Source organism: Protopterus annectens, chromosome 5.part1 (genome assembly GCF_019279795.1).
Source record: "Protopterus annectens isolate FY-2018-M chromosome 5.part1, PAN1.0, whole genome shotgun sequence".
Taxonomy (NCBI): Eukaryota; Metazoa; Chordata; order Ceratodontiformes; family Protopteridae; genus Protopterus; species Protopterus annectens.
This window is the reverse complement of record NC_056736.1, coordinates 249,576,508-249,604,238: the sequence shown is the minus strand read 5'-3', so window position 1 is coordinate 249,604,238 and position 27,731 is coordinate 249,576,508. Positions and strand designations below refer to the sequence as shown.

The 27,731-nt window shown below is 43.9% G+C and overlaps 1 protein-coding gene across 4 annotated transcripts in view; it reads left to right on the top strand.

Moving 5' to 3' along the window:
• The window catches only part of RRP8 (ribosomal RNA processing 8), a 537,272-nt gene that overhangs the window by 193,640 nt on the left and 315,901 nt on the right, over nucleotides 1–27,731 (top strand). For all 4 annotated transcript variants that reach the window (XM_044072929.1, XM_044072930.1, XM_044072928.1 and 1 more), the window contains exon 4: nucleotides 22,928–23,906. In XM_044072929.1, coding sequence (XP_043928864.1) covers nucleotides 22,928–23,906 — 979 coding nt within the window. The remainder of the gene's footprint in view (nucleotides 1–22,927; nucleotides 23,907–27,731) is intronic.

Genomic DNA, 27,731 nt, shown 5'->3' with positions numbered 1-27,731 from the left:
TTTACATCTGAAATTGGAGGAGGCGTGGGACTCTCGAGTTTGCACGTAGAGTCTGAGGACTTAAAAGTAAATGTCACTGATATGGACAAGAACAATTAGTCCATAGCCCCATTCGCCTAGCTCTGTTTTGTTTCAGGTGGCTTGTTTGGAGACTATAAAAGGATAATGGTTTCTTGCTGGAAAATTAGAACTGGAAATCAATGAACTGTTCAGAAAATCTTCAGGAATCAACATATTTTGTTTAACCAAGAAACAAAAGGCCACCGATAGTTAAGCCAATACAGAGAAACCACAGGTAGTGGGACATGATCACACCACCACCACTCAGTTTATTGCAAAAGTCTGTAGCAGTCCACACAGTGAATAAACATCAAGTGCTTTTGTCCCAAAAGCTGGGGCTTCATTACAATAATTAAGTCAATTTAAAACAAATTTTCTGCTAGATCATGTGACTCGTTTAATCCAGTTGGAAAAACCTCTCGTATAATACAGGTTTTAATGCTACTTGCTCCCCTTATGAACAGTTACATAAACCAGATTTAATTATTAAAATCGTAAAAATGTTCTAAAAACATCTTGCCTAAATATAAAATCATACGATAAATTCTCAACAGAAACATTCATAATTGGTAGTTTTTTTTTTTTAACTTCAAGACAAGAAACTGATATGGTGTCATTCAGCTGGTTCCTGGGGGTTGATCATGGAAAAGAGGGAAATGTGGGAGCTTTTTCTAAATCCAGGGAATTTCCCGAGGTTTAGCAACACCATATCAGTGTCTTGTCTTAATTTAAAAAGTTACTAACTATGAATGTTTCTGTTAAAATCATACATGATAAATTCTTATATTTATGCAAGATGTTTTTAGAATGTTTGTTTTTACGGTTTTTAACAATTCAGTTGGGTTTGCGTAGTTGTTTATAAGGGGAGCAGGTGATCTCTACCTGGTCGTCTGCAAGTCAAAATGTGATTCAGTTCTGTGGCTAGAATATTCACTGGTGGTACTAATATATCCGATATTGTAATACTCAAAATAAGTATTAGTAATGGCTATTACTATTGCATGTTATTGTATTCCAAGTTTTAATAGGTCAGTATATCAATAATATTACTGTAAGAGAGCAAACGCAGCTGGTGAAGTCCAAATAAACCCAAAGTTTAATATATGAACGAAAAAAGTGAGTGCTTTCACCTTGTCATCATTGCCTCATCAGACATTAAGTAATTACAAGTGTAGCTTAACATTTAAACATTTAGGAAATAAACCAATCAAAACCTCTGTTACCCAAGACCATAAAGCAATGTAAATTACATTAATTTAAAATCAGTTACCCAGTTGTCAAGTTATTAATCCCAGTGTATAATATGTCTGAGAAGTATTCGGATCATAGCCAAGATCCTCATAAAATCCTAAATTCCTGTAATAATAATTCAGATCACTGTTCAGTCAGAGAAAATGATGACATTCCTTTAAAAAGTTTAACAAACTGCTAGAAAACAATAGAATTGTGGTTGTACACAAGTGTAATTATCTATGATATAGAGACCCTCTCATATCCTAAATGGAATTTCATGTTCAGTATTTCAATATTTTATCAGTCTCTAATTCCACATATTTTTTTTCTATAGTGTAGGGCAAAGGTTGGTTGACTGAACCCATGTCCAGCTATGCAGAAAATATGTTGAAACCAGTTGTAACCAAGACTGATACTATAGTTGTAGATACCTGAGATTTTCTAGAATCATTTATATGATTATCGAAGTTGAACCTTGACCAGATAGATTCTTTTTTGTTAACCTTGGGTGTCTATTCTGTCTTCATATGCATTCCCAGTAGTGTAGGAATAGATTTTGTGAGAGAATGCCTTCAAACACATACTGAACCTGCCTTTTTCTTTCCCCTTTAACAGAGTTTGTAGAAAGTTGTGGTTAACAAGCTGGGAGAAATAAATATATGTAACACAATTAGCTGCAGCAGTAAAAATGATCTGACTTTTTCTGTCCATATACTATATAAGGCTGCGTGATTTTAATAAGTGGGGAACAATAAATAAATGGATTAAACGCAAGAAATGACAGTAGCAGTGATTAAGACGTGTGCATGCGCACGTGTGCCAGAAAGGAATACCTTTGAGGGAAGGGTACTAATGCTTTGTGCTGTATATAATTGACAACAGTTATGTGAAATTAGTTACTGGTGCAGTTTTTTTTTTGTGTGTACACCTTTGGTATCCTATTGTGACCAGTCTTTAAAGTTCTGGGTACATTTTGTGTGTGTGTGTGTGTCTGCGCGCGTATGTATTTTACATCAAAAGTATATACTATTAATAAAATACAAAATGTAAAGCAATAATGCCCTTCTTGTTTGGTGTTGCAAGGAAAAAAATCAGACCTTCCAGGAAGTAGGGAAGTCCTCCATCTGAGGCATCGGGCATTACAGACTGGGTGTTGCAAGGAAAAAAATCAGACCTTCCAGGAGTAGAGAAGTCCTCCATCTGAGGTATCGGTCATTACAGACTGGGCAATCCATTATTTCCCTGTCTGGTTTTATTGTTTGCTGTTTTGAGGGACACAAACCTAACGCACATTTGGACTTGAGTGCCTTAGCCTTGTTTTGCTGAGGAGTTTACCCTCACCAGTGAACTTTCACTTGCTTTGAGAATTGGTAGCCTTGAAGTGGGCATAGCTGTCCCCCACAGCACTTTCTTTTCTCTAAGATTGCTTTGTTTGTGTTTGATTTGTGAACCAGTACTTTTATTGACACATCAGAAACAGAGAGAAAAAAAAAAACAGCAATGCAATTTCCATGCCATACAGCTTGTATCTGTTTCCACTTCTTGATGCTATTTTGTCATAGCTGTTGTTTGTTCTCTAGCATGAGATTGTAATATAGCGGCTATAAAAGGTACCAGTGTAACATATTTGAAAGGTGTTTTAACAATGTTGTCTTTCCTAATTTGGAGTGTAATCACAGTGCGTCATGCACTGCAAGCTTGTGCATGTTTCTGATGTCAGAAAATACATAATAGCTTTTGTTGGATGTTTTTCAGATTTGTTTTGCTCTGATCTCCTACTGTGGTAATGTATGGCAGCCACCACAAAGCAGTGTTGTAAACATCTAACAGTTTTGAGAGCTGTAACACACACAGAAAAAGCATAGTAGTGTAAAGTATATTAACAGCTTTTCAAGCTGCTGATTGACTAGAGGCTTGCTTTGCTTCAGGCCACATTTCTGCCAGCACTAAATGTCTCCTCTTTTTAAAGCTGTAAATATTTCACACTCCTACAGTTCCTTTATCAGTATGTAACTGGTAGTATATTAAAGCAGCTAAAGATCATTTTCCACAAAAAAGTTTTTTTTTTTTCAATCATAAGCCAAGTTACTTGTTCTCAAAATGGATGGCAACATATATCACTGAAACTTTGATTCTCCTTGCTCTTGAGATGAATTTTCTGACAACCATTTCTTAAACAATTAAGTTGTAATTGGCGACCCAGTATTACTCCTCCTATATTTACATAGAGACTGTTGTTAAACTGTATTTTTGACTTTCGAGAAGCTCTGGACGGTCATTCTCCATAACCAGTTTTTAAGGTATAACCTGAAGGGCACCTCTGTTTTATCTTTATGGTGAAGTATCCTGTAAATCCATGGATTCTTGCATTATATTGTATGTGTCGTAGCTAGACTGTCTTCTGCAGTCGTCATATTTATTTTATGGAAAATCTTTGTTCTAGTAATGGCTGCCTCTGAATCTCATTTGTGTTTTCTTTATCCAGTCTGCATCGACCCATTTTTTAGCTAGCGTTTTTTCCAAGGAGAATAAATCTGATCATCTTGTGCATAATTGTGGATGTCCATAGACAATTGAGATATATCAGTAGTGTTGATCCCAAGGGTTAAGAAAATCATAATCTTTGTTGTTTTTTGGTACTGAATAGAGAGCAGGAGAGTACAAGAGGCTGACTGGTGAATATCATTTTGCCATGAATAAGTTAAGCTGTTGGGATTCAGGACAACATGGCCATTCAGAAAAGATTGGTGTCTGTTAATGCAGCCTTATTCCAAAGTGCATCCATTCATGGCATTATTTCAGCGGTTTGGTCATCTGGTAACAGATTCATTATGCATCGTGAGCTAGATTAGATGCAGATTTCCTTTTGTAGGCAGAATGGTGCTCATTTTGATCCTGAAGTTGAGGTGTCCACCTGTGTCTCTCATTTATGCAGGTCTGCTCATTATTTGTCACTGTATTTTTGGCAGGTTCCTGCTGCAGGAACATTTCAAAGTAAATTAAAACATTAGATGTTATGTAGTCCAATCTTGCCTACATTCTTACCCGTGGGTTCAGAGCCGAATGTCTGCACCTACTCTGCCAGACTTTAGCTCGAAGTCTTTCGATTGGCTGGGCTAAGAATGGTATCCCTTGCTACACTGCTCTCTATCCCCAGATCTCATTTGCCGCGCATGTAGCTCGGACGTGGTCTCACTCTTGGCTGTGGCTAAGTACTCTTTTCTTTCTAGCAGAGAAGTTTTTTGCAAAAACAAAAAAACGGTGTGTGTGTGTATCTTGACCTGTGTTGTGGAAAAGTTGTTTTTCTCTCTTAGCGTGTTCTTGTAGTATCCCACTAGCTGTTTCCAACGGGCTAGGCCCGTTTCAGTTAGAGGACCTAGTCTGTCCCCTTGCTTACCTTGTGTGCTACCTTTTTTCCCTTTGGGCTAAAACCATTTAAATTAGAGGAATTAGTCCTCCCCCTTGTACTTGTGTTCTAGGACCGTTTTAGTTAGAGATCTTTGTGATGTACTGTTTGTTCTGTTCCCACGCTTGTGGCTGATTGACCGTTGGTCTGGTTGTTGAGTTAGTTACCCGTTTTTTTGTGGTAACTGTGTCTAAAGATACTAAGGAGCATAAGCCCTCTGGCTTTAAGAAGTGCACCAAGTGTAGTTATAAGATGTCCATCACGGATGGACACTGTTGGTGTGTACTGTCTGGGAGCGATTAATCTCCAGGAATTGTGTAGTTTCTGTTGTGCTTTTAGCCCGCGTGTTCTTCAGGAAAGGAAGAGCAAATTGATTTTGAAGGGACTTCTGAAACCCTCCTTCAAGGAGGGTTTGGAGAGTGCTTCCAGCTTTGTCTTCTCAATCAAAAGCTAAATCTTCCAAGGCTAAAAAGCGATCCCCGGCTCCATCAATATCCTTGGAGCCGCCGGAGAAAACTGCTAAATCTTCAGTGACATTCTCTGCTCCATTGTCCTCGGGGCCGCAGGAAGTGTCAGTGTCTATGGAACCTGCTTCGGCTCCTGTTTTCTCGGAGCCGGTCGCCTAGCATTAGGCTGGTATCTCCTCTTCACAGGTCTCCTTCAGAGAGGAGGTCTCTATCTCCTTCCCTATCCTCCAAATCTTCCAGGAACTTATCAGATGTGGACGTCAATAGAGTGGTGCAGAGACGTCTTCAGTCACCAGTACTGGCTAAATTGTTTTCAGCTCTGACCCAGTCGGCTCCGGAGCCAGTTCCTCTACCTACATTGATACTTTCTTCTCCAAGCGCATCTTGCTTTCGGAGCCTGAGTGCTCAGCTCTGTTTGTCCCTAGGTCGGTTCCGACATCAGCTCCTCCACTGGGTTCAAGACTCAAGATTCCTCGGTTGGACCCAAGGGACAGGCTTCGGGGCATCTTTCTGCTCCTAGTCTCCCTCTCAGTGCTTCGGTGCGGGGAAGCCTGACTCCTGTCTTGGCTTTGGACCTGGTCCCTTCTGATCCGAGGTCTTCCATGGCTGGTTAATCTTCAGACCAGCTTTCGAGGCCATGCAGAGCGCACTGGCCAGGTCGGCTGCATCATACGGTTCGGTCACTCTGTCCCCTACAGCACCGGTGCAGGTCTCTGATTGCCCTCTATCTCTTGACAGTGGAGCCCCAAGGCCTCCAGGTACCCCCACAAGTGGTCTCCATATTTCTGAGGGCCCCTCAGAGTTTTTGCCTGAGGAGCCACCCAGAAAGAGAACGTGGAAGAGGAAGCACATAAATTCCCAAGATGAGTCTCTCACATCAGACACTGACCTCGAGGAATCTGAGGGGTCCCCTAAGTCATCCTCTGAGGATGTTTCTTTCTCTGACCTCCTAGAGATTTTGAAGCAAAGAGGTGACTGGCCATCCAAAGCCTCCTCCGAAGAGGAGTCTGTGTTCCTGAAGGCCTTTGGTGCTCAGCCCTCCGCCTCCTGGGTGTCTCCACCCTTTGACGAGCTTCTGGATCTGGTATGACTAATGGTATGGGAAACTCCTGACTCTGGGGAACCAGTCCCCAGGCGACCCAATAAATTTTTGTCTGCCCCTTCTGATAAGGAATTTCTATTCAAGGGAGTCCCTGTGGATGCCATGGTGGTGGCAGCGGCCACCAAGAAGGAATTGGCTGAGACTTTCTTCCACCATCCATCCCCCTAACAAGGAGTCTAGGACTATGGACTGGTATGGGAAGCGTACATTTTCTTCAAGCGGCCTTTACTTTGCGGTCACTGAATTACTTATCACACTTTACATGGTTCCAGAGAGATCTCCTAAAGGAGCTTGGAGATAATCTAACGGGTAACTTTTCTGAGGCGGTGGCTCAAAGTCAACGCTCGGATGTCTACCCTCAGTTCTATTGCAAACTCCTCCATGAGGCTGATCTCACACAGCCGAGGGAGCGAGTAGGGCAGCAAATTCAGGAGTCGCTCTTAGGAGACATGCCTGGATGCGCCTTTGTCATTTCGCGGAGGCCTTAAGGTCTACATTCACCGCCCCATTTGACGGTTCCCCTTTGTTCAGAACCAAGGTGAAAGACCCTCTCACTAGGTGCGAGCAAGAGGGAAAAACTCTGTTTACCATAGGAGTCCGTTTTTCCCTTCCCTCTAGGCCTTATTCTCCCTACCGCTGCTCCTGATGGGAGGCCCGACTGTGCTTTTCCGGAGCCAGTTGGGGGTCGACTCTCACTATACCCAGAGGCCTAGCAAGGTATCACCCAGGACCAATGGATTCTACGAATAATTTCCGGAGGATACATCATTCCCTTCTCGTCAACTCTCCATTCAATCAAGAAAATCTCGGATGTTCCACCCAGTCAAAGGGATTCCGCAGCTTCAGAGGTTTCAAAGATGCTAGAAAAAGGAGCCATCCAACATGTCCCCTCAGACCAGATCGGATTAGGGACTTACTCCAGATTATTTTTGGTGCCGAAAAGGACAGGGGACCTGAGAACCATTTTGGATCTCAGCCGATTGAACACCCATGTGCAAAAGTCCAAGTTCCGAATGGTCACATTGCAATCTATTCTCCTATTGTTGGAAAAGAAGTGTGGATGTGCTCCATCAACCACAAGGATGCTTACTACCACATAAAGATGGACAGGGCATCCAGAAGTCACCTACGCTTCCAGCTGGGAGCCAGTCACTTTCAGTTTCGAGCCCTGCCCTTTGGTCTCACCACAGCCCCCAGGGTGTTTACCAAATGCATGGCAGTGGTGACTGCTCACTTGAGACGTCAGGGATTCCAAGTGTTTCCATACCTGGACGACTGGCTCCTTACTGCCACCACCAGGCATCTGCTACTTCAGACCAGAGACGCTGCTACTATCAACCTATGTCAACAGTTGGGCATCACCTTGAATTGGGAAAAATCTGCCTTGTTGCCGTCGCAGAGTGTCACCTTTATAGGCGCCGAATTAGACACCGTCCTCATGTGGGCGTTTCTACCACAGGAAAGAATCAGTCTTACAACAACAGATTTACGCCTTGCTCCCTCTGAGAAGAGTGAAGGCAAGATTGATCCTCCAATTGTTGGGGACGATGGCTGCTACGATTGTTAGTCCCCCTGGCAAGGTTACATATGAGGCTCCTTCAGTGGCTACTCTTCGCCCAGTGGTCTCTTCAACGTCTTCCACTTTCTCGACCTATTCCGCTCAGACAGGTGCAAACAGGATCTCAGTTGGTGGCTTCACACAGACAACCTCAATGCGGGAAAACCCTTCGTTCCTTCGCTTCCGGTTGCCATGGTGACCACAGATGCCTCCTAGATGTGGTGGGGGGGGGGCATTATCTAGGCAGGACAGTCCAAGGCACGTGGCAAGAGCACGAGATGCATCTGCATATCAATGTCTTGGAGATGGGAGCAGTGCTACTAGCGTTGCAAGCACTTCAGAATTTTCTTCCTCTCGGGACTATTGCAGTCCACTCAGACAATATGTCGGTGGTGGTATGGTATCTGAACAAACTGGGAGGAACCAAGTCGTATCCCCTTTGCAGAGAGGCCATGCAAGTGTGGCAGTGGGCAGTGTCTTCCCAACGTTTTCTGGTAGCAACGCACATTCCGGGGAAGTCCAATGTGATCGCAGACGGGCTAAGCAGAGCTATTCTGATGCCTCACGAGTGATCCCTGAACTGTCAAGTTGCGGAGCAGATTTTCCACAGGTGGGGTCGGCCTTGCTGCCACCTTTTTGCCAGCCCCCTCAATGTCAAATGCAGCAGCTACTTCACCCTTATCCCCCCCTCAGGGGGGAGTCACCCAGGGACGCTCTAGTCCACGATTGGCCCTCCGGTCTACTATATGCCTTCCCTCCGGTTCCTTTGCTGTTAAAGGTTATTCAGAAAGTGCAATCCTTGGGAAGCAAAAGGATTGCTCCACACTGGCCTCGTCAAATTTGGTTCCCCTTTCTCCATCCCTATCTCATGGATGCTCCTTGGATTCTGGACCCTCAACCAGACCCTCCGGTTGACAGCTTGGCTACTCCACTTCTGTCATTAGTTAGGCTTCACCATTTTTCGCCGGAGGTGGTTCATATTCTATCTTCCTCTCATAAGCCTTCGACCAGGAAGATTTATTACAGCAAATGGAAGAGATTTTCCATCTGGGCAAATGCCAAACAGATTGACCCTTACACAGCTCCAATCTCGTCAGTGTTTGAGTTCCTTTGTATGCTTTTCAACCAGGGATCAGCTGCCGCAACCATTAAAGTCCAGTTGGCGATTTCTACCTTTCACGTCGCAGACTAACCTAGTCTAATGGCACATAGACTCTGTAAAGCTTTCTTGAAAGGCACTTTGTTGCTTTGTCCTCCTGTCTCTGAACCTGTTATGCCTTGGGACTTAACTTTGTTCTACAGGGTCTTAATTCACCCCCCTTTGTGCCTCCAGCCACTTGTGATTTAAAATCCCTAACTTGGAAGACTGTCTTTTTGGTAGACATCATGTCAGCCAGACGTGTTTCGGAGCTTCAAGCTTTATCAATTAAACCACCTTATTTGATTTTTTCATAAGGACAGGGTTTCTCTCGGACCGAATCCTTCCTTTCTTCCCAAAGTAGCGTCAGTTAGTAACCTTAACCAATCCATTGAATTACCAGTGTTTTTTCCTCCGTTCTCGAACAAGACAGAATTCAAATTTCATCAGTTGGTAGCGTTGTCGCCTCACAGCAAGACGTTGTCCCGTTCGATTCTCATCTAAAGCGTCTTCTGTGTGGTGACATGCGTGAATGGGCGTACCTTCGTTGAAGGTTGTGCGTCAGGGCTGGTAACTCGGCACGTAAAAATCCACTACCAAACATTAGCGGACCGGAGTTCTGTGGCGACCCCTAACCGGGATAAGCCAAAAGATGCAGCAGAGTATGTGCACAGACGATTACGATTTTATTTGCACAGAACGAAGGACCTCAAAATCTGATCAGTTTTTCATTTTCGGAAAACAAAATTGTCTCCCGTTTCCAAAGTCACGTTGTTCGGGTGGATTTCCAGTTGTATTTCTTTCATTTATACTTCAGGGGGAAGAGATTGGGAAGAGATTTACTGTTCCGAGTGAAGGCTCACTCTACCCGGTCTGTATCTGCATCTACAGCTTTTCAGGCCAGATTGTCTATGGATGATATTTGTGCTGCAGCTACTTTGTCATCTCCTCACACCTTTGTTCCTCATTACAAGTTAGATGTGGTATCTAGAGGCAGGTCTTACTTTGGTTCCACAGTGCTCAGGAGTATTTTCCATTGAGCCTCCCAGGATTTAGGTGCTGGGGACGCTGTCCCACGGGTAAGAATGTAGGCGAGATTGGACTACATAACATCAAGAAGTTATGTACTCGCCATAACATTCGATGTATGTAGTCCATCTCGCCTCAAATTCTTACTTACCCCCCCACCTTCCCCCGTCCTGGAGGATCTGGAGTTTAGGCCTGGTTTCAGAGTTCCCTTCATTCTTTGTTTGTTCTTCCTTCCTTGGGTGTTATGCATGGAGAGTGAGTGCTGGTGCTCGCAGCAAACTAGATCTGGGGATAGAGAGCAGTGCAGCATGGGATACCATCTTAGCCCAGCCAATTGAAAGACTTCAAGCTAAAGTATGGCCAAGTCGGAGCCGACATTCGGCTCCAAACCCATGGATAAGAATGTGAGGCGAGATGGACTACATACATCGAACGTTATGGTGAGTACATAACTTCTTGTTTTGTGAGGTGCTCCCCATAATTGTAAATTTAACAGACTGTTACTGCAGCAGGAGAGACCCCTTGCTTCCTGCCTCTTCATAGATTTGTATTTTTCAGGACCCAGTCTGTGTACTGAACTATAGAGGCACATTATATGGGGAACTGCAAGTCTGTATTATAAAGCTGTTCTGCTACTTCAGAAGCCACAAACTAGTGAGCAAGAATTAACTATTTGTACTGAAGTTGATGACACTAGCAGTGGTCCAAGAATACATATGGAAACCAGTATCTAAGCTGGCATTGTAAAACGCACATTCTTTAGTAAGCTGACATTATAAAACGCACATTCTTTAGTTAGCAACTGCTGCAAGACTTACATACATGGTTATCTATCATTTATGGAATAGTAACTTCCAGACTTGTTCAATGATGCAACTACTCCCAGAGAAAGGAGGGTGCTAAAGCAGCAGGAGCTGATGGTGCAGCTGCTAAGATGAGCAGTATCACATAAAAAGTGTTATTGTGCCATACATGCAGAATATGTTGCTTCTTTGCCACACTGATTGAAAACTCTTCTTCCTTTGGTTAATTAATGCTTCTGCTGTAGATTTCATTTGTTAAAACTGAATGACAGACTGTATTCATCATAGTGCAGTGAAGAGCTATGCCGAGTCTATGTGCCAGTCATCATTCTAATTCTGATCAAATGTTTTCCCCCTTGCTTTTGTGTATTCCCTCCTTATAATTCACTCGGGCATATATGCATACATGCATCTATACTTGTGCTCTATCCCACTAACATTTGGGGATTTTTATACCATCTGCATCATTGCCTGTAAGTTACTGCCATTTTTTTTTGTACGTGTTGCATTTCTGCAGTGATATGCTTGAATATCCAGCAGTTGTCTAGCCTTCAGCAAGTACAGATGTTCTTCGTGTTTCACTGTTGCAGTCATCACATTTGAGTTATCCCTGCCAGGGTAGCCCTCAGTCGGCCTGAATACCAGAGGCTTAATATTTCTGCATCGGTTGCTGTTGCTTCAGGACTGATATCAGGTCGTCAGTCATATAAAATCAGGCAGCCGATGCCATTACATCAGTCTTTCTTGCTGAGGAGCCATTACATCAGTCTTTCTTGCTGAGGAGCCCGAAGCAGAAGTAGTTTGCATGAGTGCCAGTTGGCTGCTACTGGAATTTTTCATTTCCGAATTGAAGTTGAAGTCTTCTAAAGCCAAGTACCCCATTGGGGAGCCTTTTTTGTTGCTCTAACCGAAAGTTAACAATTGTCTCGCCTGAGAAAAGCAAATACCACACAGACTTTCATTCTTACTGCGCCACTTGTTTAGGCCCAGACCACGACGTCCCCTGCTGTCGCTTTTGTGCTTTGTTCAACGCCAGAACTATACATCATCGGGCCAGTGTTGTAGCTAGATATTTTCACTCTCAGTCCTCTAATTCCGATATGGCTTCGGTAAGCTATCTGACAACAGATCTTCTAAAAAAAAAAAAGTAAGGATAAACACAGACCGCACAGGTACAAGACTGCCGACGACACTTCCGTTAAGCTAGTAGTCAGTTCTCTGGTCCTCAGTGAGGCACTTTCGCAGTCCCTGATGCCCGCTTCTGTGGATTCTCAGGTGCTACCGAAACCGTTTCGGAGCTCTGTATGCCACGAGACTCTTCGACTAAGGATCCTGTGGATGTCTCTACCTTGGATGGGTCCAGAGCTGCTGAGTAGGCACCGGCTTCCAAGGAAGTACTTTGCATTACCGATACTCTACACAGACCGACTACTACTTTCACATCTACAGATGTCCTTCAAGGATGCATCTGCAGTCATCACATATGGGTTATCCTGCCTCAGGCAGCCCTTTGGTCGGCCGGATTCCAAAGTCTGGGTCCGGCGTCAGCTGATGTTGCACTTTCCCCGACGTCAGAGCGCCTGGGGTATAAAAGCATCAGCCAACGCCATCTTCCTCAGTCTTTCTTGCCGCGTGGTGCCCGAAGCAGAAGCAGTTTGCAAGTGCCGGTTGGCCAGCTCCTGTAATTCAGCTACCGAAGACTTCAAAAAGCTAAGTACCCCGTTGGGGACTCTTTCTTGCCTCAGCCGATGTCAGATAAAGTTAATAATTGTTTAACTTGTGGGAAACAAATACCCCATAAGGATTTCCACTCTTACTGCCTTCCCTGTCTAGGCCCAGACCACGACGTCTCGGCCTGTTCAGCCTGTGCTTCCTTCAACCGACGCACTCTTAGACATCGGGCGGAGTTTGCAGAGGAATTTTTTTGGGCTAGTTTTTCGTATAAGATGCCGTCGGAGACTCCGACTTCTCATTTAGTTAAGAAACGGAAGGACAAGGACCGACACATGCGGGCCGCGGTTTCGGCTGAAACCACGGCCAGGCCTACCGCGAGTGTCTCTGTCTCGGCTGAAACAGAGTCCTTGGTACTTCCAATTACCGAAACCGCTCAACCGACTACCTCGGTCCCGGAGGCCACGGCTGAGTCGGTTATTGAATTTCCAACCGAAACTGGTGTCCTGGAACCTTCCGACACCATTCCTTTAGACAGATCTACACCAGCACGTGGTGCAGTCAGGCCTTCTGCATCCATGTCCATTAAGGCATTCTCCAGGGCTAAAGCTGCTAAACTCTCAAAAGCTTTGCCTCCCAAGGTTATCCCTCAGGGACCCTCTACTGGTTCACAGATTCTAAGCTTAGCAGAGGATCTTATCTCCTTAATTAGGGGCTCTCAACCTCATTTGGACAGGGGCTCTCAACCTCCTCCAGACAAAAGGCCCAGGGTTGAGCCCTCTGATCCCCACTCCTCAGATGAGGCCTCTGATGGCTCTACTCTCTCGGACCACCAGGAGGAGGCTTTTTCGGCCTACGAGGATTCTGATGCAGAGGAATCTATTCCCTCGGCCTCCCCTTCTGAAGAGTTTTCCTTTGGGGAGACACTACACACCATGAGAGAGCATTTCCAATAGCGGGGCAAGGAATTCTCTGATTCCAGGAAAAGATTAGGGATCTTTTTACATTTGCCTCAGCATAGGCCTTTAGCTATTCCTCCTGTTTTGAATGTCATTGATGATGTGTACTCTGACTCTAGCACAACCCCTGATTCTCTCCCTCCGGCTCCTGCCAAACCCGATAGGTACTACAGGGTCCCGGACTCGCATCTTTACCTTTACAAGGCCCACTCTGCTGATCCAGAAACTATTTCCCAGGGCCCTAAAGGGGTTGCAGCTGCCACTGCTAAAAATCCTCTCCCCTCTGAAAGGGAGTCCAGAGCTTTAGAGGGATGGGGTAAAAAAGTGTATACTTCTGCTACTCTTTCTACGAGGGCATTAAATTGTCAATTTCATATGATACAGTACCAAGAGTATTTGTTAGATGAATTGCATAAAAAACTGTCTTCACCTGACCCCCTAGACCGCAAGTCACTTCAGGATCTGGTACATAACTCACAACAGGTTAGCAACCATTTCTTGCAATGTGGTTATGATGCATTGGAAGCTTCATGTAGGTCAGCTATGACTGGCGCAGTCATACGTAGGCATGCTTGGCTGAAGGAACAGTCTCTGCCAGACCATGTTAAAGCAAAGCTGCTGGATGCTGCTCTGGAAAAGCAAAAGTTATTTGGCTCCACGGCTCAGGAGGTCCTAAAGAAATTTGAAGAAAAGGCAAAATCTGTACAAACAGTCAAGGATTTTCTCCAAGTACAACCACCAAGATTCAGCAGGAATTGGCCTTCCAAGAATTAGTCCTTTCCAGACACAGAGAGGTTTCAGAGAGGCAAGAACAGGCGTGCCAGAGGTAGAGGGCAAGCTAGAGGCTCCTACAGAGGACGTCAGTGGCAGCCTCCCAACCAGAGAGGTAATGCAGGACCTTCAACTGCTGCACAAGGACAGGCTCAATGACTTTACTTTGACACCGCCAACCAGGGCTCAATTGGAAGCACCTTTGGGCGGAAAGCTTTCTTTATTCTCAGAAAATTGGCACAGTATTACAAGGGACAAATGGACACTACAAATAATAGACAAAGGATACAGGTTTCATTTCCACACATTACCAAAAAGAAAGGGCATGCCAGACCTTCCACCGAATCAAATGGCAGAGGCTTTGAAACAAATTTCCAGCTTAATGCAAATGAAAGCTATAGAAAAGGTTCCTCTCCCAGAACAAGGCCAAGGATTTTATTCCAGACTATTCCTTGTTCCAAGAAAAGAAAAACAATGGAGGCCTATTCTCGACTTGTCCGCACTGAATACTTATCTCATTGTGCCAAAGTTCAAAATGCTGACTCTACAGCAGCTCCTTTCCATGCTGGGCAAGGGGTCTTGGCTGGTAACTCTAGACCTCAAGGAGGCATACCTGCATGTCCCTATCAGACAAAGTTGCAGAAGACACCTCAGATTTCTTGCAGGGTCAGAGCATTATCAATTCTCAGCATTGCCCTTTGGCTTATCTACTGCGCCCAGAGTATTCACAAAATGCCTGGCATCAGTAATTGCACACTGCAGACTTCAGGGGATTCAAATATACCCATATCTGGAAGACTGCCTTATACAAGCAGACAGCCAACAAACTTTGGTAAAACACTTGAATTATGCTATCCACCTACTTCAGGCCTTGGGATATACAGTCAACTTTCACAAATCAAGACTTGTTCCATCCCAAAGAATAACCTTTCTGGGTGCAGATCTAGATACAACCACCCAAATGGCCTTCCTCACAGAAGAAAAACAAAATCAACTACCAGATTACTTCAAAAATCTGACAAGACAAACCCAGCTGACTGCAAGGAAAATCCTGCAGGCCCTGGGTTACATGGCTTGCATCCTTCTGATTCCGCAAGCAAGACTACATATGAGGAAACTACAATGGTACCTAAGGGGTTTATGGACTCAGCACAGTCACAGCCTGGAAACTTTGATACCTCTCATTCCATGCCTTCAAAAGGAATTTCTGTGGTGGGCTCAAGCAAGCCAGACAAACAGGGGTCTGCCTTTCAGCAAACCAATAGCCAGCCAAACCATTACAACAGACTCTTCAGACCACGGATGGGGAGCGCACATGGAGGGCAGATGCATTCAAGGTCTATGGTCACAAAAAGAGCTACGCATGCACATAAACCAAAAGGAAATGCTGGCAGTGATACATGCAGTCGAAGCCTTCAAACCCTTTCCGCATCATGGCCATCTGCTAATAAGGACAGACAACACCACGGTTATGTGGTACATAAACAAGCAAGGAGGCACCCATTCCTATCCTCTTTGCAGGCTGGCAATGAATCTATGGGAACTTTCCTTGAAACTCAATATACAGCTACAATCCCAGTTTGTGCCAGGGAAAGACAATATACTGGCAGACAGCTTAAGCAGAAATATCATGGATGCACACGAATGGATGCTGCACCCAGACATCTTTCTACAGATAACACAATCATGGGGGTGGCCGGACTTAGATCTTTTTGCCTCCCCCCACAATCATCAACTGAAGAAATTCTGCTCAAGGACATACCACCCACAAGCATGGAAAGTGGACGCCCTCTCTTTTTCAGCTGGAGAACTCTAACAGTGTATGCATTTCCACCTCTCCCATTAATGACCAAGGTTTTACTGAAGATCAGGACAGAGCAGCCAAAAGTGATTCTAATAGCTCCGGACTGGCCAAGACAGCACTGGTACCCCCTGTTAAAGAGCCTGTCACGCATGAAACCATGGCCTCTTCCTCTATGGCCACTTCTACTGACACAGCAGAATTACAAAACTCTGCATTCCAACCTGAAAACCTTGCAACTAACAGCCTGGAAAATACCTTGACTCCTCCTCAGGACAAGCTATCCCAGAGAGTGAAAGATATTATTATGGAAGCTCTCCGGCCTTCCACAAGAAAGGCATATTCAGCAAAATGGAAAAGATTTCACATTTGGAACACCACAAAGGGCCTAGATGCGACAGTGATGAACATGGCACATATCCTGGAATACTTGGCAGAAATGTTCCACAATGGTCTGTCTTACTCTTCCATTAAAATTCATGCTTCAGCAATTTCAGCAGAGTACATTACTGATCCACCTGTCTTCTCTCATCCTCTCCTAAGACAGTTTCTCAGTGGAATCAAAAACATCAATCCTCCAAGGAAACCACCTCTACCTACTTGGGACCTTAACTTCGTGTTGGAAAAACTAACACTGCCTCCCTTTGAACCAGCAGCATCTGCAGAACTACAGTTCCTGTCTTGGAAGACTGCTTTCCTTCTGGCCATAACCTCAGCAAGAAGAGTATCTGAGTTACAGGCCCTTATGGCAGTACAGCCATTCCTTATTTTTCATCAGGACAGAGTTTCATTGAGAACCAATCCTACATTTATGCCAAAGGTAGTATCCAGGGTTTCATTAAATCAAGCTATTCACTTGCCTACCTTCTTTCCAAATCCACAAAACAAAGGGGAGAAACTTCTACACACCCTGGACATGCACAGACAGTTGCGCTACTACTTGGACAGAACTAAAGGTTACAGAAAAACTGACCAGCTGTTGGTAGCATATGCTGCTGGTACACAAGGAAAAGCAATTTCCAAACAGACAATTTCAAAATGGATAGGGAATTGCATTTGTTTTTGTTACTACTTTCATGGAAAAACTGTGCCAGCTAACATTAGACCTCATTCCACGAGAGCCACAGCCACCTCCACAGCCTTCTTAAGAGGGGTGGCTACCAAGGACATTTTAGAAGCTGCTACATGGAACTCCGTGCATACATTTGCCAAGCATTACAATTTACCTTTATATTCCAGATCCAGAGCAGGCTTTGCTACGGCAGTCCTGCAGGGCATTTTAGCTACACCATCCTTTACATAGTTCCTCCACCCCCAGATTGGCTATGGTATTCTACCCATATGTGATGACTGCAGATGCATCCTTGAAGGACATAGTACAGTTTTGTACCTACCATAAATGTAGATGTCCAATAGGTATGCATCTGCAGTCAGGTTTACCCTCCCTCCTTCCCCTCTGTGGTATTTCTTGGGTAGTTACCCCTCTTATAGCTAGCTGGGGGGATCTATTATGGTGTATTTGTTTTTTATATTATTGTGCATGTTTGGATTTTTAAATGCATCTCTCCAAATTTAGCCTTCCTTAGAGGGCACCTGGCATCTGGGGCAAGAAAAACTGAGGAAGATGGTGTCGGCTGATGCTTTTTATACCCCAGGCTCTGGCCGGGGAAAGTGCGACATCAGCCGACGCCGGACCCAGACTTTGGAATCCGGCCGACCGAAGGGCTGCCTGAGGCAGGACAACCCATATGTGATGACTGCAGATGCATACCTACCGGACATCTACATTTATGGTAGGTACAAAACTGTACTTTCTTTCGAAAACAACTGAGTTTCTAAGGCCCAGGGTACGAACCACACCCAAAAAAACTGAATACCCAAGCTCGGGCACCTGCTTCCTTGCCTCAGTCTCAGATGCTTAAAATGGCAGAAGACCTTATAATGCTCATCAGGGGAAGCCAGGCTACCCCTTCCAAAAGAAAGAGACTTGTCCCCAGTAGTTTTATCTGAACAGGAGTCCGATGAATCTGATGCATCTGAATATGAAGATATGCAACCCCTCTCTGCTTATGAGGATTCTGATGCAGAGGGCTCCATCCCTTCAGCCTCTCTGCCAGAGGACTTTTCCTTTGGGGAAGCCCTACATACTTTAAGGGAGCTTTTCCAATGGGAATATCAGGACTATCCTCAGTCAAAAAAGAGACTCGGGGAATTCTTACATCTTCCACAGCACAGACCTCTGGCCATTCCTCCTGTCCTGGATGCTGTGGATGATGTTTTATGGAATCCAGTCTGACCCCCTCTTTCCTGCTCCCAGGAAACCTGACAGGTACTATAGAGTCCCTGACTCTCACAAATTTCTTTTTAAAAATCCTACTGCTGACCTCTCCTCTCTCAAGGACCTAAAGGAATCAAAGCAACTTCAGCCAAGAATCCCACTCCCTCAGATAGGGATTCCCAAACATTAGACAGATGGGGTAAAAAAAAGTATACACCTCTGCTACTCTTGTATTAGAGCATTAAATTGTTAGTTCCATATGCTGAAATATCAGCAACATACCATGGAACTCCTCAAACGAAAAATATATTCTTTCCCTGCTTGTGTAGAAAATAGAGTTGCAAGAGTTAACGCATTCTGCAAGTCAAGTAACTAAGCACACCTTAGTGTGGTTTTGACACCCAAGAAGCATCTTGCAGGGCAGCAGTCAATGGTTCTGTCCTTAGAAGGCATACTTGGCTTAAGGAACAGACCTTGCTAGACCATGTCAAATCCAAATTATTGGATGCACCCTTGCGCAGAGACAACTTATTTGGCACCAAGGCAGAAGAGGTCTTAAAAAGATGGAAGAAAAAGCTAAATCTATGCAGACAGTTAAGACTTCTTATAGCTCCAGCCACCAAGGTTCAGTAGGCATTGCCCCTCCAAGCGCTGGTCCTTTCCTACCCCCTCCAGGACAGCTCATCCCAGACCCATGGGCAGCAGCCCCCCCCCCCCCCAGAAAACAGCCCCAGGGAATGCAGAGATCTAAGCAATGGAGTTCCTCTGCCTCAAAACCAGACTGTGCAAAGCCTTCCCCTTGTGGTAAGAACTCACAATGACTTTACACTTCTACCCCCTCCTTCTGCCCACCTGCTCTTGCCCCTAGGAGGAAAACCCTCCTTCCACGCAAGCAATTTGGCCACCATTACCAGCAACTGCTGGGTCCTCAACATAGTGTCCCAGGGATACAAATTTTATTTCCACACTCTGCCAACCCCAAAAGGGTTCACAGATCTTCCCCCAAACTAGTGGGCAGAGGCCAAAACAAGTTCTTTCCCTGCTCTCTTTGTTTGTTTGTGTCTTTCGGCTTTTCCCGGTTAGGGGTCGCCACCGCGGAACTCCGTTCCTCTAATGATTGTCAGTAGATTTTTACGTGCTGGCTTGCTGGGCCTAACGCGCAACCTTCAACAAAGGAACGCCCACTTACGCATGCCGCCACACAGAAGACGCTCCAACTGAGAATCGAACGGGCAATGTCTAACTGTGAGGCGACAACGCTACCTATGAAGGCAAATAGAGCATGTTCCTGCAGAACAGATAGGCCAAGGCTTCTACTCCAAACTATTCCTGGTACCTAGAAAAGAGGGCACGTTTGCCCCATCCTCGAGCTATCAATTCTAAACACCTTTCTGGTGATACAAAAATTCAAAATGCTCACCCTCCAGCTGCTTCTACCTATGCTTTCCAAGGATGCTTGGTTAGCCGCCGTAAACCTAAAAGAGGCCTACCTACACTTCCCAATCAGGGAATCATGCAGGAAACACCTACGTTTCTGGGCAGGATCACTGCTCTTTCAGTTCTCTGTACTTCCCTTTGGCTTATCCACTGCTCCAGAGGTTTCACAAAATGTCTGGCTCCCGTCATTGCTTTTTGCAGACAAAGAAATATTCTAATTTACCCATATTTAGACGACTTGCCTACTTCAGGCAGACAGTCAGGAAAAGCTGCTAAAGCACCTGACCTTTGTAAAGGACCTTTACTGACCTCCCTGGGGTATATTATCAACGAAAAGAAATCGTAACTAGTACCCACACAAAAAAATTGTATTCCTGGGAGCAAGCCTGGACACAGCATCCCAGATGGCATTCCTTACACCAGAAAAACAATTCTACCTGACAACCTACTTCTCTCAGCTAGCCACCAGAACCCAGATATCTGCAAGGAAAATCCTGCAAGCTCTAGGGTTCATGGCTTCTTGCATTCTACTCATTCCATATGCCAGACTGCATATGAGGAAATTACAATGGTACCTAAAAAGCCTTTGGTGTCAGGACTCTAAATACCTGGAAACTCTTATACCAGTGATGCCTTGTCTAAGGAAAAATATTTTCATTGGTGGGCAACAGCATGCTACCACAACAAGGGACTTCCGTTCTCACAACCCCATGCCGCCCAGACCCTCACCACAGACACATCAGACTATGTCTGGGGTGCACACCTTGGTGGCAGGTGCATTCAGGGCCAATGAAGCCCAAATCAAATACATCTGCACATCAGCCAAAAAGAGATGATAGCTGTTCGGCATGCCCTGACAGCTTTCAGACCCCTACTCTCCACGGGGTCTCTACTGATCAAAACAGATGTCACCATGGTGACGTGGTATATCAACAAGTGGGGAGGGACTCGCTCTTATTCTCTTGCAGGCTCGCCATGACTTTGGCATACGGCCTCGGCTTGCAACTACACCTGTTAGCACAATTCCTGCCAGGCTCTCAAGTCTCTGGCAGACAACTTAAGCAGAAATCTGCTAGACCAAAGAACCTTCACCCTTGTAACCCAGAAATGGGGCACCCCAAAGGTTGACCTCTTTGCCTCCCACTCCAGTCATCAGCTCAGTAAATTCTGCACCAGGGAACCTCACAGCAAGGCCTGGAAAATGAATGCTCTATCCTTCCAGTGGGTAAACCTTTTTGTCTATGCATTTCCCCCTCTACCACTCATTTCAAGGGTACTGCACAAAGTAAGGGAGGAAAAACCAAGGACAATACCGATTGCCCCAGACTGGCCACGCCAGCACTGGTACCCACTTGTGGGCAGCCTGTCACCCTTGTCACCATGGCACCTACCTCAGATTCTAACACTCCTGACCCAGAGGAATGGAGAATTCATGCATCGCCAATTGCTGACCCTCAATAAGGCAGCCTGGCTTATTCCCTGACCTCTCCTCAAGCTGCCAGTCTAAGTTCTAGATGTTATATGCGAGGCCAGACGCCCCAGCACTAGAAAGTCTCATGCTGACAAGTGGAAAAGGTTTTGCACCTGGATCCAGGCTAAGGGAGCCAGAATGGCTTACCTGGCAGACCTATACACAGGGGTCTATCCTTCTCTTCTATTAAAATTCATGCCTCTGCCCTCTCTGCTCATTTCAGCACAGAGTCACCTCTTTTCTCACACCCTCTCATTAAATAGTTTCTAAGAGGGGCTAACAATTTGAGGCCACCCAGAAGAGCTCCTTACCCCAGCTTGGCACCTAAACTGTGTGTTGGAAAATCTCACCCTGCCCCCCTTTGAACCTGTAGCTTTAGCAGAGTTAAAATTTCTCTCTTGGAAGACCGCTTTGCTTCTGGCCATCACTTCAGCTAAAAGAGTATCAGAGCTGCAAGCACTTATGGCTGAAGAGCCGTTCTACATTTTCCATTCTGACCGGGTCTCCCTCAGGACTAACCCATCCTTAATGCCAAAAGTGGTGTCCAGTGTGACCCTCAACCAATCCATTCATTTGCCCACCTTTTCTCCTAACCCACAAAACCAGGGGGAAAGGATTCTGCACTCTCTAGATGTGCACAGACAGCTCAGATTCTACCTAGACAGGACTAAATTGTTTAGAAAAAACTGATCATTTGCTAGTCAGCTTTGCTGCAGGAGCAGAGGCAAGGCCATATCCAAACAGTTTCCAGATGGATAGCACACTGCATCCATTTCTGCTACAAACCGCCCAGGAAACCTCCCCCAAGGGGGTCAGGACACATTCCACCAGAGCAACCTCCACCTCTGCAGCTTTCCTCAGGGGGTCCCTACCAGGGACATCCTGGAGGCTGCAACATGAACATCTGTTCATACCTTTACCAAGCATTACCACCTGCTTATTTTCTCCAAATCCAGGGAAGGCTTTGCCACTGCCATCTTGCAGGGCATCCTAGCCAGCCCCCAGTCTTCTTGACTGCCTCCACCCTTTTCAGCTTTGGGGAATCAATCCAAATTTGATGACTGCAACAGTGAAACACACAGAACATAGTGTTGTGTACACTTACCATAAATGTAGATGTGCGAGTATATTCACTGTTGCAGTCCTGGTTTCCCTCCCTCCATCCCCCTTGTCTTCTCTCTCTCTCTCCTTACAAGGAATTTTTGGTATTTACTTTCTACTGGTGGTGTTCTTCCACCATAACCTAGGTCCCTATTGGGGGCTCCTGACAGTTGGGGTAAGAAAAACTGATATAATGACGTCTGCTGCCTGATTTTATACCACTGATGACCTGACGCCAGTCCTGGAGTGATAGTAACTGACGCAGAAATACTCTGCCTCTGGTATTCAGGCAGACTGAAGGCTTCCCTGGTAAGGATAACCCAAATGTGATGACTGCAACAGTGAATACACACTAACATCTACATTTATGGTAAGTGTACACAACTGTACTTTACATAACAGGGTCAGCATCTTTGTCTCTAGTGACAGTCTGCTTGAATAATCTTTTAATGGGGCTCAGGATTTCCCCTAACATTCTACAGGAGTGGCATCAGCTCTGCAGAAACGTGTTCATCTTGTCAGAAGTGGGAGTGAAGCTGTAAAAGGTTTACAGTTTGGGTGTGGGAAAAATGGGATGTAAAACATCAATATGTTGAGGGTAAGCTTTAATTTTTCATTGTATTTTATGCTTTTCTTGTACAGGGAGCAAGAAAAATGATGGATGCAGTGCCACTGATAGCAAAGTAATCCAGAAAAATGATAGATGTTTGAAAGAAAGGGAGGAAGGTAGTTCACAACCTCCTGCAAAGATATCGAGACATTGTCTGAAGACAGAGGTGAGTGAAAAACACCTAAGCAGGAAACAGTGGCGGAACAGAATGAAAAATAAAAAAAGAAACAAAAACAAGTTTAAAATTGGTGATCCAGAGGAATTTTCCTCTGGACTACCCCCCAGTCAGAATGCTAGAACCCCAACCTTTGAATACACTTCCTCACAGGATGATAAGTTAACTGGCTCAAAAGTATTGCATATGAACAGCAAGGTATTTAAGAAGCAGCAAAAGGATGTACTTTCAAGACTAGAAAATGAAGAGCAGGAGAATTTGAACTTGAAAACTACCAAAGATTCTAAAACAAAAACAAGCAAGGGGGTTAAATTTACTGGTGGTCCTGGAGATTTGTCCAGGCCAAGAATAGAGGCAAAAGTACTTGATAAGGGGGACCCTGTGGAGCTTTCCAAAGACCAGGTACCTCTGAAGACAGAGCTCCAAGCCAAGGCAAATGGATCAGGTTTGGAGAAAAGGAACATAAAGCTGTTAAAGTTAAAAAGAATTCTGCAGCAGCAGGAGAAGGTAAGAGATGGAAATCAGGAGGTTGTGGCTGAGGGCTCAGTGCCATTACAGAAGCCTGATTCATCAGCTTCTGATATTGTAGATCACATAAGAATTTCATCCTTGCCAGATCGATCAGCATCCTTGAGGATGAAGATGGAAGAACGTCTGAAATCGGCTCGGTTTCGTTATATCAACCAGCAACTATACACGTCCAGTAGTCATGAGGCCAAGCTTCTTTTCCAGCATGATAAGGCTGCTTTTGAAATTTATCATCGTGGCTACACAATGCAGGTTCAACGCTGGCCAGAAAATCCCCTTGATCGCATCATTCAGTACATCAAAAACAAGTAAGTAATTGATAAAATTGAAGCCCTACCCATTTTTCACTTTCCCAGTTTGGTTTATTTATACATCATGGAGTTTTTTCTCGAAAGTTCCCAAAGCACTTTACGTAAAACATTCAAATTTAATTTGATTTCATTTATTGGTTTAACTTACCATATCAGTTTTTCAAAAATATTTTCAATATTTTCATTGTTAGTAATGGCAAGATTAACATTAAAACCAAAAACACTTAATTTCTTATGCACATATAATGGAAGTTCAAGGATGCAGCATGTAAGAACTTATTACCAAATGCCACAGTAGAAAGTAAAATTGATTTTTGTGCTTCAGTTTTGTGATGGAAACAGCTTTCTGCAATGGAGAAAACAAGCATCTGTCACTTCCTTGAAAAGACCTAACCAAGTACTAAATGATATAATAATTAAACTGTTATAACTTATAACAAGCAATCAGTGTGGTTTTCCAGGGAAAAAATTTGGCAGCAGAATATAGCTACCACTGTATCATGGCGTAGCTGCAGTATATCATGGCTTAGCTGCAGTAAAGTATTAGACAATATAATGCACAGATTTCATTGCATTATTGTAACTACTTGCCATAGTGTAAAAATCAAATCCATGTTCATAATGACATCAAAAGGGAAGTGCTCAGCAACTGTAAAATATTGCTTGGATCTTGTTACAATTAAGTGTATAGCTGGACAAGTCAAGCTAAAGGTAAAGCACTAATATTGGCAGTATGGTATTTAAAGTTCAAACATTAAACTGGATTAGTCCAAGATATATAATGGTGTCCTACTCAGTTGATTATAAAATAATGTGAAAGGGAAAATGGGGGGAAAAAGGCATTACATTTGTCTTGGAAGTTTGCATATCAAGAGATATAGCTCAACCCGATGAATCTTTATAAGGCTGTAGCAGCCATGGAAATATCATCTTCATAACTGAGAAGCAAACAGTGGCATCTGCATAGATTGATATCTAGTTTCACTGGGAATACCCTGGAAAATGTACATTTAAAATTATAAATGCAGTAGTAAATCACATAATAGCGGTTGAAAATTGTGTACTTCAGCAGTAGTTTGGGGTCATTGGACAGTGGCCGAGTTATGCAGTTGCAGCACTTTCTTAGGTGCCTTTGTTTAGCTTGGAGTGCTAATTTAAAGGGAAGCACTTCACTTATTGGGGTGGAGGTTTTCTCTGAGGTTACACACCATGTAGGCAAAGTATTTAAAGTGAATGCAGATTAACTCTGAACAGTGAGCAAGCAGCACTTGTCTAAAAAGAAGTACAGCAATGGACATAACTACAAAAGAATAGAGTAAGAAATTTCCAAAGTACCTGCAAATTGTTAAATTGCTTCATTAATGACTGTAAGAGGTATAAACAGCTCTGAAACAAAACGTTATCCTTTTAATCATCTAGTAGAGGAGATAAGATAGTAGTCAAGGACTTCTGATAGTACTAAGTGGTGTAGCAGATAGCTGTTGGCTGTTAGGTCTAAAACATTTGGTCAGTATCTGCTTTCCCTACTAGAATAGCATAATATTCATGCAGATGCAATTTGTGAAAAGTTCACAGAATATCCATTTTTTTCTGTATGGAATTTCACTGTCCCTCACAGCAACCCCCCCCTGTTTTGCTACTTAATTATAATCAATTCCAAAGGTTCCATCTTGTTATTAGAAATATCTTCTGGCAGTAACCCCCACTTTCTGTTTAAATTTTACTTCCTTGCCATTTTGTGAATCAGCAAAATGGCTGCTCCCAATAATTCCTAAGGAACTTAACGTGGTTTTTCTTACCTGTCTAACTTTACACTAGCTTTTTGCCTTTGGGGTTTTATCTCCATATTTATTTTGCTGCTTTAGTTCTAAGCAGTAGCTTTTTAACTCCTGCTGTTCTCTGCTGCAGAGTGGTGATAAGCTGGCTTTACCAAATATAAAATAAGGTAGCAAATAATTTTAGTAGTAGTTTTCAGCTGAGACTCTTGAGATATTACATGTCTTTCGGAGATGTTACTGTTTTCTTCTATCGTCTGTGTTTTATTTCAAGCAATGACTAAACTAGTTTTCTTATGCTAGTGTACTGTGTATGAAGGCAGAAGAAGTGAGAAAGTGATTTGCTGAAACATAATTGGAGTGCTCCTTATTAGAGTGAACAACTTAAAAGGTCTTATGTTTTTGAAGCTCTGTAATGAAACAGTAGATGGTTTCACATTGCTATATCATCATCATCATCATCTTCTTTCGGCTGTTCCCGTTAGGGGTTGCCACAGCGGATCATCTGTTTCCATTTCTTCCTGTCCTCTGCATCTTGCTGTGTCACATCAACCACCTGCATGCCCTCTCTCACCACATCCATAAACCTTATCGTAGGCCTTCCTCTTTTCCTGTTACCTGGCAGCTTCATCCTTAGCATCTTTTTCCCAATATACTCAGCATCCCTCCTCAGCACATGTCCAAACCAACGTAATCTTGCTTCTCTGACTCGTCTGCAAATCTTCCAATCTGGGCTGACCCTCTAATATACTTATTCCTAATCCTGTCCACCCTCGTCACACCCAGTGCAAATCTTAACCTCTTTAACTCTGCCACGTCCAGCTCTAACTCCTGCCTTTCTGTCAATGCCACTGTCTCCAACCGATATAACATAGCTGGTCTCACTACCCTCTGTAGACCTTCCCTTTCACTCTTATTGGTACTCGTCTGTCCCAAATCACTCCTGACTCTCCACCCACTCCATCCTGCCTGTACTCTCTTCTTCACCTTTCTTCCGCACTCACCATTGCTCTAACATTTGTTTTAATCTGATCTCCTTTTTATATGAACTACTATGCTTGATGTTACTTTTTGTTTTCCTAGTTAAATGTCTTATACAGTCCCCTTTTCTGAAAAAAAATTGTTCTTTGAGAAATAATGCAAATGCTTTTGTGTGCAGTGTAGAACTGAATATAGCATAGCCTGTAAAGTCATATCTGAGAGGTTTATAGAAGAAATGGGGATAAAATTTTAATTATTCTTTAGTCTATAAACATCATTTTTCTGAGCCAGGAAATATCTGGGATTTTAATTTTCCCTTTTATTCAATATTGGGAGGTTTGGATTCATAGGTCCCATGATAGTGTACAAAATCCAGGGATTAAAAACTAAGAACCCAGAGGTGGGCAAAGCAAGGATATGTTGCGGCATTTTACTTGTCCCTATCCTTGAGGGGCATTGGTGCTAAACCAGGAAAGAATTTTCAGTTTATCGGCCATTTATCCAATTTTCATTTGTATAGAGTAAGAGAAATATTCCCCTATTTGAAACGGAACATGATTCTATACAAGAGGCATTCCCTGTGATACGTACCTATCCTTCCAACATTTTCTGTTTATGTTGCAAAAGAGATTGAGATTCCTTGAGCAGATGTTCACACTACTGTTGGACTTGCAAATGTGTGGTAAGTCTGATGAGATATGATCTGTCAAGACAGAGCTTGCCTCTTGGAAGCCTGTATGGTACCAAGAAAAGGGATAAGGCCTTGAGATGATCTACATAGATTTTGTGGTTCAGGCCCTTGATTTTTCTGGCCTTTTCGATGCAGTATCACCAAAAAAAAACTTCAACACCTTTCTAACATCCGCTGCACCCCACCAACAATGTGTAAAATGGCAAAATACCCTATCAGAAAACCAAACCAATCAGACAGGAGTATCACAAGGGCCCTTACTTAGACCTTTACTCTCTAAACATATTTACTACCAACCTTCACACTGCTTCTCCTCTTAGCTCTGTTATCCAATATGCAGATGCTACTACTTCTCCTCAAATAACCTCAAACAAC